This window comes from Ammodytes marinus (assembly GCF_949987685.1).
Source record: "Ammodytes marinus genome assembly, chromosome: 4".
NCBI classification, from domain to species: domain Eukaryota; kingdom Metazoa; phylum Chordata; class Actinopteri; order Uranoscopiformes; family Ammodytidae; genus Ammodytes; species Ammodytes marinus.
Window position 1 is genome coordinate 9131150 of NC_137233.1, and position 17329 is coordinate 9148478.

At 40.8% G+C, this 17329-nt stretch overlaps 1 protein-coding gene across 2 annotated transcripts in view; it reads left to right on the forward strand.

The window, feature by feature from the left end:
* The window catches only part of cbfa2t2 (CBFA2/RUNX1 partner transcriptional co-repressor 2), a 38354-nt gene extending 28679 nt beyond the window's left edge, over positions 1-9675 (forward strand). For both annotated transcript variants that reach the window (XM_080025348.1, XM_080025349.1), the window contains exons 5-11: positions 352-536; positions 959-1212; positions 3570-3655; positions 4136-4334; positions 6740-6808; positions 7076-7266; positions 7692-9675. In XM_080025348.1, the coding sequence (XP_079881474.1) occupies positions 352-536; positions 959-1212; positions 3570-3655; positions 4136-4334; positions 6740-6808; positions 7076-7266; positions 7692-8060 (1353 nt within the window). In that variant the 3' untranslated portion in view covers positions 8061-9675. The remainder of the gene's footprint in view (positions 1-351; positions 537-958; positions 1213-3569; positions 3656-4135; positions 4335-6739; positions 6809-7075; positions 7267-7691) is intronic.
* The last annotated feature ends 7654 nt before the right edge of the window (positions 9676-17329 follow it).

Below are 17329 nucleotides of genomic sequence, written 5' to 3' on the forward strand. Positions count from 1 at the left end.
TCAGTCAGTCCCCCCCCCACCCTCCTCCAACCCTCCTTCAAAACCTCCTCAATCCAGGCCAGGCGTCTCTCCCCCCCAGGAGACAGATCAACCAACTCTGTGTCTCATCATGACAATGTCCAACAAGTCTGCACATTGCTGCTGCTTCTCCCTTTTTTTTCTGTCTGTCTCCACGTGCCTACAAATGTAATGTGAATGTGAGGTGGCTAAATATAGTGTCAATCGTGTATAGTGTCAACAATGCTCAAACAAAAAGGGATGTAGGAATCTTATTTTTCCCTCCTTCAGAATCTTAAACCCTCCACAACTCAGAAAAATACTTCAACTACTTATTGTTCTCATTTCTACCAGGCAAACCTCCCCCTTCTACAGAGGGAGCTGCTCCACTGTGCACGGGCAGCCAAGCAGACCCCGGCCCAGTACCTGTCCCAGCATGAGCACCTCCTGCTCAGCACCACCATGGCCTCTTCTCCAGACTCCTCTGAGCTTCTGATGGAGCCGCCCGAGGCCGCCAGCAAGAGACACAGCCCCAGCAGGTAACATACAAGTACAATGTATAAAACTATATGTGTTAGTGGAAACTGTTGCCTTCCGGGGGGAAAAAAACACCACAGGTCCATTAAAACACGTACCAGTTTTAACCCTAACGCTATCACCTTACTGTACTGTGCCAAATACATCACAGCTGTAATGGGCAATAACATATTATGTGCAATACCAATGAGCACCCTTTTATCCCACAATGAGCACTTCATCCCATTTGTAACTGCATACTTTAGCTATGAGTGTATGATACAGATTGTCGGTATAGGTGAATTGCGTGCGTGCAATACTTATCTATTATCTAATTTTATGTAGTCCGGTCCATGAGTGCACCTGGATTCCAATGTATGTTTTTGTACAATGACGATAAAGAATCTCATCTCATCTTATATCCACACTGCCGTCTCTTCCACAGAGTCAAGGAGAACGGTTTCCACGAGCGCCCGTCCGTCGCCATGGAGCCGGCCGCCAAACGTATCTGCACCATCAGCCCGGCGCCCCGCCACAGCCCGGCCCCCCCTCTGCCCCTCAGCACCCAGCTGCACCCCACCCCTCCCCCCCTGCAGCACTACGCCCTGGACGACATCGCCGCGCCACACATCCTGCACCGCCAACACAGCCAGCGCATGCTCGAGATCCGCGAGCTCAAAGACAAGCCCAGGCTCCCTGGTACGTGATGTTCAAAAAATGTAGCTAAAAAAAAAAGTATTGTGTATTTGGTTTGTTCGTTGGACGGCATTCTCAGAGCGCCGCTGCATTCTCTCTGTCTCTCTCACTTGAACATGTAAAAGCTAAGGGCTGTTGACGTTTTATTTACTCTTTCCATTTCATCGCCTCTGCTAGTGGAAAATCAAAAACAAGCAGCAACACCAAGACATGATTTATCTTCTGTTTGTCTTGTCATTTTAGTGGCAGTGATAAATGATAAATTGTAGGCTCCGTATGGTCTTTAAAACCAGTTATTAAATTGTGTGAACACAAATCTATTGAGAAATAACATCCCTGCAAACCACTTAAACTTTCACATTTATCTGGTGTTTACGAGTGACTGATTTGTTTAGAATTGAACACACTTGCATAAAAGCAGACACACAAACACATATATATATATATATATATATATATATATATATATATATATATATATACAGTACAGGCCAAAAGTTTGGACACGCTCAATGCGTTTCCTTTATTTTTATGACTAGTTACAATGTAGATTCTCACTGAAGGCATCAAAACTTTGAATGAACACATGTGGAATTCTTTGCTAAACCATTTCAGGTGACTCCCTAATGAAGTTCATTGAGAGAGCACCAAGGGTTTGTAGCGCTGTCAAAAAAGCAAAGGGTGCCTACTTTGAGGAATCTAAAATATAAGACCCATTTAAGAGTCATTTCACACTTTTTTGTTAAGTACATAATTCCATATGTCCCTTCAAAGTTTTGATGCCTTCAGTGAGAATCTACAACGTAAATAGTCGTGAAAATAAAGAAAACGCATTGAATGAAAAGGTGTGTCCAAACTTTTGGCCTGTACTGTATATATATATATATATATATTCATATTCTCTATGAGTGATAACGGGTGGTCTGTGTGTTGGCATAGCCGGCCCAGTATATATCTCTGGAGTCCACATGTGTGTATAAACAGAGCCATACTGTCCAGGCAGCCAGGGTTTGGATCTACTCTGGTGTATATCTCCCGTCCATTTGGGGCTTGTCAGCGCACAGTGGAAACAGCAGTAGCTCACAGACACACACACACGTACAGAAACACACCTTGATATGTTCATGGTAGAGGTGCTGTGTTTACGAGTCCTTAGTCCCTTGTCTGACAGCCTCCCGCCCGCCTGCCGCCACTTAACTCATAGGCCCACATACACACACGTGTGTGCACACACACGTGTGTGCACACACACACACACATATATAAACACATCAGTCCACACACTCCTGGCTTTGAACTGATGAACACTGATGAGAACCAGGAGTGGAGAAGAGGTTGAGGGGAAGGCTAGGGAAGGCGTGCGTGTGCGTGTGTGTGTGTGTGTGTGTGTGTGTGTGTGTGTGTGTGTGCGTGCGTGCGTGTGTGTGTGTGTGTATGTGTATTAGAACTCATACTCTTCAGGAGGGCTAATGTGCATGTACTCATCCAGCCGGTTGCTATTTGTAACTCAATATTAAGAGACAGTCGTTTGCTGAGTCTTTGTAGTGTGTGTGTGTGTGTGTGTGTGTGTGTGTGTGCGTGTGTTGACCTCTGCATGAGAACAAGCGTGTGTGTGTGTGTAAAAACTATTAAAACTGTTAAATGTACAATTAGATATAGCTTAAGTCATAGTGTTGTGCAATAACTGAATTGGTATCAGATAGGTGTGTGTGTGTGTGTGTGTGTGTGTGTGTGTGTGTGTGTGTGTGTGTGTGTGTGTGTGTGTGTGTGTGTGTGTGTGTGTGTATTCATGGTTGTAATGGTCCACAGTGAGTGTCAGACCGGCTGGTTGTGTTTAGAAGTGGAGCCACTCCACTCAGCCTGAGTGTCTCCCTACTGGAATGCTGTGAGCTCCAGGAGGGGAGGTGCTGTGGGAGAAGTTTGGGAAGTGGTTGTGTGTGTGTGTGTGTGTGTGTGTTTGTGTGTGCACGCGCGTGGTTGACAGCTGACTTCCAGATGTGTGCAGGCTCTCTGTGCTGGAAGTCTGTTTTGCATCACGGGCTTCTCCTTTTCTCTTTCACCCCACCTTTCTCGCTCACAATCCTGCAATCCCTCGTTCACATATCTTTTATTTTTTTCCCTTCTTTTTCCCTACTTACTTTACCTCATCACTCCGAATTCTGGATGTAGGAAGTTCACTTCTTAGTTGTGTGTTGTTGAAATATCAACACAATATAATGTGTATTTTTTTTTGCTTTGTTAACAGAGCACATATTTGACACAGACATACACACAATCTTCACCCACTTACTGTCACTTGCGGCGGCTCTTACATTAAAGTTAATCCTGTTGGCCTATGTGTGTGTTTGTTTTTTAATCAGGCACCAACGGGGGCTACCGCGAGGAGCCGGTGGACCACAGACTGACAGACCGAGAGTGGGCTGATGAATGGAGGCATCTGGACCATGTAAGTCTTGCGGACATGCTCCCCTACTGCTAACGGCTCGCGATATAGAAAGAATGTAAAGAGTAATTTGTTTTACTGGGGTCCTTATACTAAAGAGTGTTGTAACTTCTAACAGCATGACACATCTACAACACATCTGGACAATAAACATCCAAAGGAGGCCTTCAAGCTTTGCTACAAATTGGGATGATTTTGGTGAATTTCATGGAGATGTAATAACTAGTTATTTATTCTGAATCATTTTAGCCGATTCCTTTTAGCCACTTTTGACAAGTAAACCTAAGTAGCTATTCAATGCTAAGCCTCTCATCTCGAGGGAACAGTCTGTTTGTTGACACCTTCACTGAATTGTTAGTTTATTTATTTATTTCTGTATTATGTATTGCGTTTAAAATAAGTAGTGGTAAGAAGTGGGTACAATTATTTTTCAAATACCTAAAAAGCAAATTCAGTCAATAATACTTACTTTGTGTCTGCCAGGTATTGAACTGCATTGTGGACATGGTGGAGAAGACGCGTCGGTCGGTCAGCGTGCTCAGACGGTGTCAGGAGTCAGACCGCGAGGAGCTCAACTACTGGAGGCGGCGTTCGAGCGAACAGGAAGACCCTCGCAAAGGAGGCTCGGGCTCCACTCCCTTCTCCAAGACACACAGCCCACACTCTGCTGTTTCTGAGTCGGGTGGGTACTGTTATTTGCAGTTAAATTGTGTCGATACGCCACAGGAATGGATCATTTAGCCATTTCTCTGATTGCCCCCTATTGTTTTCTCATCAAGAGTAGATTGCTTAATGGAACCCTGCAGGGGTATGATGCCAAACCAATGTTAATCCGTTGGTAGTTGCACTTAAAGGCCTACTTCACCGGTTTGAATATGAAGGTGTATTGAATTCTGAGATCCTATGTAGTATAAATGTGTAAAAAAAATTAAAATCGGTTCATCCTAGCCTGAGAAAAGGCAGAAAGAGTGTTTTTTTTAACCCTATATTTCTCTTTCTCGTGACATCACAGAAAGAGAAATATAGGGTTAAAAAAAACGTACTTTGTAAATATTACTGTGATGTCTTTTACTGTGACATCACAGTATTATTTACAACGTAAGTTTTTTTTTAACCCTATATTTCTCTTTCTGTGATGTCACGAGAAAGAGAAATATAGGGTTAAAAAAACACTCTTTCTGCCTTTTCTCAGGCTAGGATGAACCGATTTTAATTTTTTTTGCACATTTATACTACATAGGATCTCAGAATTCAATACACCTTCATATTCAAACCGGTGAAGTAGGCCTTTAAGGGTCAGTTCAACCAAATTACAAAAAAAAATAAGTAATTGTTACCTTGATAGTATTATCTGGACTAGCAGATACACTCAATATATCCAGTCCTAAACGTCTGCCACACAAGAGCATGACAGTGAATAGACTATAATGCTTGGAACACCATCTGTTGCAATGGGGTAAAGTGTAAGAGAGTTTTTTTCCTTCTAATTTGGGTGAACTAATCCTTTATGCTAAACATTCACACGGTGTCATGTGTGAGCATCCTGAAGGGACAGGATATCTTGGCAGAAAAGTCACTATTTGCATTTCACTCTGGGATATGGATGATATATGTAAATTAAGCCTGAAGTTTTTTATAAAACCTCCCCCCGAATGCAGAACATATTCTTAAAAGCAAGATTAAACGATAATAGCTGTAGTTGCATGATACTAAAAAAGGACTGTAAACCAACCAGGACAGCCTTTCTTATTCTATTTGACTACACCGTCTAGTGGTCATTTGTAGAACTGCAGCCAAGTCACTCATAGTCAGTGTGAGTCCCTCCACAGTTTGTCCTCTGCTCAGTCTGCTGTGTATTGGCACGGTTGTATGCGAGTGCCAGCCTTTGCCTGTCCCTCCCTGCTGGTCCATAGTCACAGACAGGTGCCAGCTCTGGCCCGGGCCATATCGGCCACAGAAGGGCCGTGCTGCCGTCCTGCCGGGCTCACAGACCCACAGTTGGCTGACTCTCCGCAGTGCCATCTGGGCCCCCAGCCGGGAAGCCTGCCTGTATGCCTCTCTTCCTCTCTGACTGGGCTAAGCTGAGGAAGACTGTAGTGGGGGTGGAAAAATGTAGTCAGGGAAGGTGTGTGTGTGTGTGCAGGCTCAGTTGAAGAGTGAGGATGTACAGGTGCATCGAAAAAAACTATTGAATATTAAAAGTAATATGAAAAGTTTTTTCTGCAATATAATTCAAAAAGTCTTTCTTTCATTCATTTTAGATTTGTTACACATGAATTGAAACTAATCTTGAATAAACGTACTTTTCAGAAGGTTGACATTTCTCTATTATAAATCCTTTTTTTATTGGTTTTATGTAATATTCTGTTGAGTTACTGGATTTTTTTTTTCCATGAGCTGTAAGCGGTAATCATCTCAATTAAAACAAGAAGAAGAAAGGCCTGACATAGTTCACTTTGTGTAATGAATCTGGAATATATGAAAGTTTCCCTTTTTGAAAGTTTCCCTTTTTAATTTCCATGAAATTCAAATGTTTTGAGATGCACCTGTAAATCAAGGAAAATAGAGTGAACGCAGTATAGAGACGAAGCAAATAAGGGAGAGACAAGAGGAGTTGAGCCAGGTGGCAGCGTTGTAGAGGCAGAGCGCCGGCAGCGACACAGAAATGAATTTGGGGAGAGAGACAGAGAGAAAGAGAGAGAGGGAGAGAGAGAGAGAGAGATTTGAGGGAACAGACAGAATGTTGACACAGCTTGTTGGTCTGCACTTCCCTCCAAGCCAAACACATTCCTCTCTTAAGCTGTCTGATCTCAGATCAGTCCAAGGTTTTGATGAAACGGCAGTACCGTTGTGCGCCCTAGATATGCGGACTAGATTTCCTCGGCGATAAAAACAAAAAGACTTGTATAACATAGATGATATCTCTGCCTGCCTCTGTGGCCTCTCTTTGGGGAGCACCTCTTTACCTTGATTGAGCTGTCAGTCACAAAGGCAAAGTGTTATTTCCACACTGAATCATCTCTTGATATCTTTTATAAGCCCTGGCAGGTGCTAACCCCCTTCTGTCTCTCTGCTTTTCCCCTGCAGACTCCCAGAGAGACTTTGCTCCACGGCCAGGCTCAGCATACGTTACAGATGAGATCTGGAGGAAAGCTGGTGAGGACACCATCACATTTCATATTTAAATGAATGATGCGTTATTGGAAAAAAAACTTAGCTAGTACATTTAGTCAGAGACAGAGGTAATCATAATGCATTTTACCCAAGCAAGATTACCTAAATTGATAACAACGAAATAGTGTGGATGGAATACGCAGATAGTGCAACTGTGTGGTCTGTTTTTTTTTACTGATGCAATTGTGCAGTGAGTGTTTTAAGAAGCTGAGCTTAACTTGACATGCTTGCCTCCCCCTTGTTGTACAGAAGAGGCGGTGAACGAGGTGAAGCGTCAGGCCATGGATGAGGTGCAGAAGGCAGTAGCCGAGGCCGAGCACAAAGCCTTCGAGATGATCGCTGCAGAGAGAGCCAAGATGGACAAGACTCTGGCCGACACAAAGAAGAAGGCTCAAGAAGACGCCATCTTGGTCATCAATGAACAGGAGGATTCCAGCGAGGTGAGCACAGATATCACTCCAGGAGACGCTCCACTTGACAATGAAGTCAAGCTCACGCATATACAATCACAGTCGGTCAGCTTAATAATAGATGCACACAGTCACACAATAAGTTTTGCCATGGGCACCGTTTGATACGGCCACTGCCACACAGTCCTGTCGAACGGTCTCTAGAAAACAGAGAGAAAAAAAGCTGCTTTTTGACCAAGTTTTCTAATATTTATGTATAAAAAAAAATTCAATCAGATTTTTGTAAAATATTATTGAGACACCCAACTTTTATATAATAAATTGAATTTTATTATTATATACCAGGTTTCGAAAAGCTTTGACCTTAAGTTCACAGCTACTTTCAGATTTTACGTTGGAAAACACCTTTCTTTGCCTTTCTCTTACATTCTTATCTCTCCTCTCTTTCCCCACAGTGTTGCTGGAACTGCGGCCGCAAAGCCAGCGAGACGTGCAGCGGCTGCAACGCCGCACGCTACTGCGGCTCCTTCTGCCAGCACAAAGACTGGGAGAGACACCACCTCATCTGCAGCCCGGGTCTGCAGGCTCAACCCAAACCCATTTCAGCCATCACCGCTAGCAGGGTAGCCGCCGTCGCCGCGGCAACAGCGGCAGCAGCAGCGGCAGCGACAGCCGGCATGTCTCCCATTGGTCTGGCTGGGATCAAGAACCCCGACAGCGTGCCCTCAGTCTCCAGTCCGTGTGGAGAGAAAGCATCAATCGCTTCTCGCTCCTCCACTCCCTCAACCCCGGCCTCCTCGGCCCCCGAAACCAACGGGCACTAGGACCCTCGGGTGACGCTGCCAGCGCTGAACTATGTCACCTACCCACTCTCTCATTGGACAAAGAACTGAATCAGCAGCAAGAGGAGAGAGAGAGAGAACTATTTGTGGGTTAAGTTAGGATAACAGATTTTTCATCATACTCCTTTTTGGCAGATATAGAGGAAGGACAGATTATGGATGGACTATTTGAGCGATATGTCAACTGGGACTTTTGGCTTTGGCGCTGAACAGACGGGAGTCGTCTCAAATGCATCTATTGGACGAACAGATCTGCCTAACAGATGGAAACGCGTTTATCCTCATCCCCCCCCAAAAAAAAGAAGAAAAACATTCTTGGATCTGCAAAGGAAGAGGAAAAGAAAAAGAACTGACGATTGATCTGAGTTTGTGGGGAGGCAGCGATGAAAGGAAGGCCTTTGAGAAAAGACAGAGGAGGAGAAGAAAAACAGTGAGATTTAGAGACGACTCACACTCCCAATATTCTTCACATCGCTGTGTATAAATCTAAAGGAGGTGGTGGAGATGAAATGTAAACAGTGTAACAGTACCAGCCGTAAAGCATCTGTCTTTGTCCCCCGTAAGGAAAACTATCAGACAGTTAAGACCATGTCTAACAGCTCTCCTGTATACATAAATATTTGCTCGCCAACCTTTTTTCTTGTCAGGGTTTTTCGTACGTGTGAACGCCGTATGTGTGTGTGTGTGTGTGTGTGTGTGTGTGTGTCTGTGAATATTGTACAGCATATGTTGTCAAAGCAATATCAAAGTGAAAGTGTTCAGGTATCTCGAGACGTATTCTGCATCACCAAAGTTTTCAAATCGCTGAAAGAAAGCGAGCCGTTGTGTGTTTGCCTGTAATTGTCCTTGTGAAGAAGAGATAACTATATACACTAAACCCCACATTGTATCTACTTTTTATAATGAGCTTAACTAAGAACTATGGTCACCATTTTTTTCCATTTGCTGAGCGTCAGACATTTCTTCAAAGAACAGAGAGAAAAAGGGGGATGGTGATTGGGTCAGTTGTGCAGGGAAAATGCAGTTAAGAGTTTATTCTGGTTGCAGTTTCATTTAAGCACTTGTACACGTCAGCAGTTGTGTATGGCAGGGTTCAGATGTCACGCCAAATCTTTGCGACATTGCAATTTTTGCATCAGGGGACAAGATTGGTTTGGAATAACAGCTTTTCGAGGACTTTTCTTTTGGGATGAGACATGTAATTCCAATTTCAAACTCACCCTGGTGCACACATTGCCGTGGTGCAGGTTTAAAAACAGCAACTCTGTCCCACAGAGAATCTCAGGAGCTTAACTGTATGTGTCTGTACAGATCATTTCTGTCCCTTTATGTTTTCCTTCTGTCACAGTTCTAGGTAAAAGTCAAACGTTTTTTTTTTTTTTTAGTGAGGAGCTTTGATATTCTGCTGTTTCAACTGAGACATTGTTCTTGTTTCGTTTTATTTTTTTCCGTTCCTTGTAAGATGACTTTGTAAAAAATATTATGAGAGAATGCCTTTATTTTGTGAGCCACGATTTTCTTCATTCTTCAAAAACACGTTCTTTTGTTATTATGAGGCATAACTTCATATGGAAAAAAAGATATCTTGACATGGAGTATGAAATAAAGAAATAGAATTACGTCGAATGTGTTTTGTCTTCTCTTCTCTTATTGACTTATGATGAAATGATAATAAATCAAGCTGTCCATTAAAATGGCACATCCTTATTTCAGAAAGTGGAATCAAAATGTTCTTTTTGCTAAAATAGTCATTTTCAGATCAAACAACATAAATATAAATATAAAACAGTACAAATATAATATTCTTCTAAATAACCAGTCTGTCAGAAACTGATTTTTGATACAGGTTTTGATACAATCCTCATTTAGAAACTAAATATAATGCATTAAACAGTCTATTTTCTTTAAGCTTTCAAGTTTATGAGGGATATATTTACTAAAATATCGAAAAAAAAATTAAGTTATATATAATACATTAATTCATCATAATAAAAATGATCTATTTGTCTGAAAAGGGACATGAATCTCTGTTATTCTCTGCTTGTGAAAGAACCTTCCATGTTAAAGCTGATTTCAATATGAATGAGACATTTCTCCAGCTCTGCACTTATTTAATTCATCAGACCTCTGGAGCCAAGCTGGACACCAATGACCCAAAACCAAACATCTCAAATACTAAGAGCCCTGTTGAAAATGGCACAACATTAAATCAATGGGGCTTTTCATATTGCAAGCGTGTACTTACAATCATGGCACAAACATTGAGGTTGTCTGCATTCCTCGCGGGTCTCTTAACTATAATCAGCCTCCTCTGTCTCCCTAATGCTGTGAATCATTCAGTGACTCCTGATCAAATATGCAGGAGGCCTCTTTGAATCCAGGTATGAAGGAATTAGTATAGGCTCTTGCAGAGGATAAATTATTCTGGGTAGAGTTTATGTCGCTCATGAGGCATCACATTCTCCTCCTATGAAGTGAACGAGTATTCAGGTCAGTAAGGAACTGCTATGTTAAAAGGAACAGTGGTTGTAGGAGATGACTGACAACAACATTGTCTTAAGGTGTCATTGTGTTTGACATAAAAAAAACATAAAATAAAAAAAAATACAGGCCAATGGGCAGGATAATGGTGTAGTATCAGATGTAACCACAGGGTGGCAGTATAAGCTATGTTTTGAGAAGTGAATAGTCATTGCATTGTATCTCCTCGATAGAAAAACCCCAACCCATTTCGCAATTACTCACAAATTAAATAATCAGTTTTAAACCAACTTTTCTCACAAAGAGCATCCAACTCAGACAATGTTATTTTGAAATGCCTTCTAAGATCACACCAGAACAAACTTTAATGTAGAGTTTAAAAAAATACGTACAGCCTAAAAGAGAGGTCACAGCAAAATGGTAACTGTTCTTTGAGATATGTGGATAACCTGTAACTAAGATGAATGTAATATTGTAAAATAGTGTTTGGTAGCTTAATCTATAGCTATATATTATATTGTATGAGAAATTCCATTCCAAAGGTGTCTAGTACATGAGTAAATGTTTTAAGTTGTATTTCACCACAGGCACTTTTTCAGTTGCTGACAATAAAACTACTTTTTTTTTTGTTTTTTTTGCCCTCATTGTTTCAGTTTTGTCTCACGAATTTGAGGGAAAAAACAGCTCTGCAAAAAAAAAAAAAAAAAATCTCGATTATGAAGCGAGTTTACAGATCATTAGATGATCTAAAAATGAAACATGACTCATCTGTTGTCCAGAGGTATTTGCACGTGTCAGCCTGTGTGCCAGAATAAGTGTTTATCTCAGGGCCCGCGTATACAGAATTGTGACGTTTATAATTACATACTGTATACTACGGACTTATATGTGAGCGTATTTGGAAATGCTGCTACAACGGTGGCGGATAGAGACTGGTTAAATTAAGCGCCAGGATTCTGTCCCAACTTCTTGCTGGAGGCAGAATTATGGAGGTCACTGCCCTTATTTTCAATGCTCGTGATACCTAAAAAAAAAAAAAAGCTACAGCACAGAAAACAGATCTCTACCTTTCTTACTCCACTTTTCCTCTTTTCTCGTCTTTCTCACTTATATTATCTGTTGATTCCTTCCTGTGACAATTGAGTGCTGTTTGTTTTTGTGATGACATGTAATGGCTTTTATTTCATGAATCATCAGCCTCCCACACACGAGACATTTTATTGTATTTGACTATTTCTGCGATGGCATACAAACCAATTACTTTGTTGCACATATGTTATCACAACAAAAGTACACTGAACTTTGACAAGTTAATTACTCCTAATTGTCTTGGCTCATGTGGAACACTTGCAGTAGCTCATCTTGTCAGCTTTTTTCAAAGGGAATCTTCAACTCATCGCTAAACTGGAGCCACTATTTGCTCCAAAAGGGCATCTTGCATTATAGATGTGATTGTTTAAAAGAGCTGTGTATGACTATTTACATACATTTTACATATTATTTGGTCTTACAGCATTAAAGGTGTAGTAAGCAATAGGACAGAATGCTTGTTGATATTTGAACTGAGCATCAAAACAAATACACCCCTCCCTTCCTGCTCCTTAAGAGGCTCCGCCCCCCGATGTGCCTTGCCTGACAACAGCAGTCGTCACTAACCACCCGTCCAATAAGATCATTGTTACTAATGTCACAAATGCTGCCTGTAGCTGAGTGGTTAGAGAAGTGTTGCTGTTTTGGTCGGACTCACTTTATATAAATACCCGTTTACAGAGCCTGGGCTTTATACTGTATAAAAAACAGAATTTTTTTTCAAGCGTAGACACAGTACGGACAGGTAGCGTAGAGTGAAATAAATATTTGCTGATTTTGATAAAAAGGGGTTTGGATTGGGATCGATGACTCTTTCTTTAACTTCTTAATTTTTAATTAAATACTTTTTGTTTGAGTTATTCACAGCAGTGTGACAACTGAGTGTGATGTAAACTCCTTTTCATCTAAATCTAATTCTCAGAAACTATCTGTATTAGATGCCTAATGACGTACAGGTGAAAAGGTTGTAATAGTGCGACGCTGACTGGAATTTTAGCAGAACTATGGATGGCAGCTGCACTGGAAAACAGAATCAGCATCCAGTGGACGTATCATTAATACATTTAAAGCAGGCCTAGGAGCTATTCTATAGAGCTGAGTGCTCAAAGAGGCATAACACCAAGTAAAACTCTATGCACCATGGGGAGATAAGATTAGAAAAAAATTGCACCATAGAAACTGGATTACAGCCAGCAGCTAATTGAGGCTTTTCATCTGAAGGCTAATTCTACCAGGCTAACATGCTTTCAATGACATTTCCCACGTTCTGAAGTATGTTAAAGCATGTATAACCATTGTTATCAGCTTACTTTAGCAAATGAGCATGCTATAATTTGCTAAGTATGCTTTGATATACTATACAACTGAGGCCAATGGCTATTAACCAAAGCACTGGACACATTCTTATTTTGACCTGACGGTGGTGCTAAATGAAATGTCAAGGAATCCAAATGTCATGGCAATAGATCCAACAGTTTTCAAGACATAGAAATAAAATCCACAGGATTACGTCTTTTGGGGAACATCAATGTCTTCACAGATGCCTTGGCTAATAGTTAGAGATATTTAAGCCTGGACTAAAGTGGTGGAGTGACCAAACAACTGACCAACCAACATACAGTAACAGATACGGTCATGATCCTTTGATAACATGAACACATAGGAGGATTGGTCACAGCTATATCAGCACAAAGAGGCAAAGGGGACATTGGACATGCATCTTAGTCCCATGCTTGGCAATACAAGACACTGAAAACCTTTTTTGCTGATAAAACTCTGTGCAACTGTCTTTCTCTAACTTCTAGCTATCTCTCTATCTAGCTATCTTCTTTTCGTACTTACCCTTCTCTCTCGCTCACACTGTGTGCCCCTCTGTACAATTTGCAAATGGCTTTTGACAGAATGCTATTACAAACTGATGATTTTGCTATTACACAAAATGTTATGTCCTTGAGGCTTCAGTGATTTAAAAAAGGCCTAAGTGATTTTGAAGTACACTTTTCTGTAGAAACAGTTTTTTTTTATATTTGTTCCTCATTGCACATCACTCACAATCCTGTTACACAATTAATAAAGGAACATTTGCAAAAAGCTATTTGCTTAGGAGCACTTATAAAGCGGTGTTAAAAATTGTACAGCTTCGCATCGTTGAAAAAAGCAGAGTCAGTGTGAAGAGCCCTAAGTCAAGGAGGACGAGTGACTCAGTTTTTCGGAGGCCAGACACCCTGTGAACACACCTCCCACACAGTCAAGTTTCCAGGGTTAAAGCAATGGAGATACCCAAGCATGAAATATGACAGCAGCTGTTGCTTTGTCACCTTTGGCCCACACTTTTTTGTATTTCTGTGGAGATAAGTTGCACTTGAAAACCTCAGACCCACCACAAACAAAAAATCTGGTGCCCTATTTATTTTTCTCTCTCTTCTTGTACTGGGACTGATCTTCTCGGAACTAAATACAAATGTTTTGAATATATTGTTGGGTAAAACAAGAGTGTGTCATTAAGCAAGAATCACATTGACCAAATGATGCTTTTAATTGAATATCTTTTCACTTTCTGTTCAAATTTTCTGCCAACTTCTCTACACTCATAACATTTATTTTTCTTCCAACACAAACACAAAGAGGAGATGACTTTGGATGCCTTCTATTTGATGCCATCTGCACAATCAAGTAACTAGAGGTGGGGGGAAATAGCATAATAGGGAGGAATGAAACAGGACAACAGATGTTGTTCGGCCACTTTAGGCCTGACCCCTGGTACTCTGAAGTGATGAGATGTGTTTGCCCACTTCAGAGCCAAGGGCACCGGCCTGAAAGACAAAACAAAAAAAGCCTTGCATATTTCTCAAGGGAGAGAGTGGGCAGTGTTATTCAAAAGAGCTGTGTGATTTTTTAAATGCTCGTACAAGGTGCCATCCTTGACTTTGGCTATTCATCGGTGTTCCCCATTCGTTTCAATAGACAGAAAAGCCTGACTAACAATCAGTAAATAAATAACAGGATATAACCTAGATAAAATAAATAACCTTTCAAATGTGCCAGTGCTTTCTGTCTTACTGTATATCATTTCGAAATGATGTATTGAATACATCAGTGCTCGTGTTTTTTTCAGAATCACATTGTTACTGCAAGAAGTACTCTCCTGACACCCCTGGGTTACTGCATTCCCCAGGCGTTTCAGGATACACATTTCCATCCTGCAGCAGCAACACACAATCCCTACGCTGTTTGATAAAATGGAACAGCCACTGGGAGAGTTAATCCCTGTTGTATCTCCTAGATATACAATAGATCGGGTAGAACACTGTGTCCATATACTGTTTGGATTGGAGAACGTCAGCTATGCCAGGAGTTTAATTTATGTCTTATATTAGCAGGAAGTTACTATAGGAGCCGCATACATGTTGTGACCCAAATTATACTGAAAATCCTGCCTTTACATTTTTAATTTAAGTGAACATTTTTTGAACACATACTGTTCATGTGTGTAATTTTGCACCGTTGTTTTTTGGGAGAACAGTGAAAAAAAAAGAGTAAAAATATTGCTTGGTCTGTCCATATCAAGGCATTCATCTTCATCCCTTATCTGTGACATGTGATGGAAATATTCCACTTTGATCACACCGCTGTAACTTATTTTCTATTGCTGGTAATAGATGTACAGGTTACATATTCTCCTCAGGAACAGGGGGTGTGGGTATACACATCGCCCAAACCTAATTTAAATGGCTGACCTGATTACCACTACAGGTTCCCTCTGCAGATTGCCTGTCTGGTAGAAGGCTTAAGATGAGAGGGCTTCAACTCAGTCTCAATCTTGATATCAAATATATCACAGGCCAAGAAATAAGTCTAAAGATGTGCCAGCCTGTGAGCATGTACTGGCACAAACAGTTTCAGTAATCTTAGCAATGATGTGTTTCTGTAATAACAAGATACTGGCTGCACTCGTCATTGCTGTTCGGAGCTTGTAAAACATTTGCCTCAAACTACTCTTATAACAAAATGGTCACACAGGAAACATGCACATTGAATTATGTTGCCTAAGTCCAGCTATGTTCCACTCAGTTAACAATGCATGATATGCATGCATGTAGCATCCCAATTTGTTGCACCATTGGAGCGATACAAGTTGTATGATGTGCAAAGCAGTGACCCCCAACCTGGGATTCAATACCCCTACAAGGGGAAACGGGATTATCTGGGGTTGCAGGGTGATTACTAACAGGGGAAATAATCAAACACTTTTTTTTTAGTTTAATCTCCCCTATAGTCTCTAAAATCCCTGTTTGCTCTTTTTGTATTGTATTTCTACCTCTCCACATCTGCCTGTTGAGAAATTACAAACTTATTTTAAAGCTCTTCAACATGTTTTAACTTGAACTTAATGGAAACAAAACAAAGTCCATGCTCTTCTCTAAAGCAAGAGACATTGAGTTGAGCAGTTTCCACCTATCCACCTTAAATGGTTATACTACGGCTAGAGTAACAGAGTGCAAATATATATTTTTTAATCTGTATGTGTTATTTTGTATCACTCATCATTGAAAATGTTTTTTTTTCTGAGATTCTAAATAAAGGTTTGAAATCAAATCAAATCACAATTTGTAGATAAACACCTGTGACAAAGCTATGTAGGCTGTTGTATATAGACTCAATTATCCCCCTGCATCCTGCCCACACTGTTGGATAATCATGTGATAAAGTCAAGGTGTGGGTGTCTTGTTTGATTCACCGAAACCTTTCATAAATAAATTGCAGTTCTTATTTCAAAGCCCTGTGGGGAATTCAGACAAGTCTCACGACACTGATGACCAACTTTTTGACAGAAGCGGAGCGACAACTTTCTATGATCCCTAATTGGGAGCCAGTCGTCAGGCTATACCTTTCTCAGGATTCTCATTCGAGTACTTGTATTTCCACATCTTACTCCAATTAAATTCAGACTAATCCGACATATATATGCAGTCAACTCATACAAAGGTGAATTCCAGCTGAAGCGGCATCTGTCGATATTTTCCTGTATTGGCATTAAAGCTATAGTGCGTGACTTTTTCATACAAATGAATGTCGTTTTTTTGAGCAATCCATGGATCCATAAATATAGTGTATTTTCACCAGTCAGAACAAACACTTAGTAGCTTTAATGAATTTTATTGAAGTTGCTTTCAGTTTTACATTTAGTGGTGTACATTGTTGAACCAAAACACAACAGAAATATAAATACATTTTACTTCCAAATTTATAGATGGAATAAGCTCTACCATGATCAAAATAAATACATCTAATTCCATAAGCTATGCACATTTTTCAGAGACAGAAAGTGTGTCTCAGACTGAAGGTTGAGGAGATGTAACTTACTAATCTAAATAACTAACTATAGATAGATGTCAGGGCATAGTTGTCAGGGCAGGAGTAGCTTTTTTTCGTAATAGCCTTTTTTTTTAGCATTATGTGCACATGACAGTAGGATGGTTAAAGTATGTGCTGCCGTACCGTAAAGCACATATAGCCAGCTTTTAAAAGGAACTATTCCTGAAAGCTCTTGGTCACGGTCATCAGCATGCATGTTCAGGCTGCAGGCCTTTTTCCTCACCAATCTATTTGCATTCAACAAAGAAACAACTTATCAAAAGCACAAAACACTACGGGAATGGTCATTTGAATTCAAAATGGAT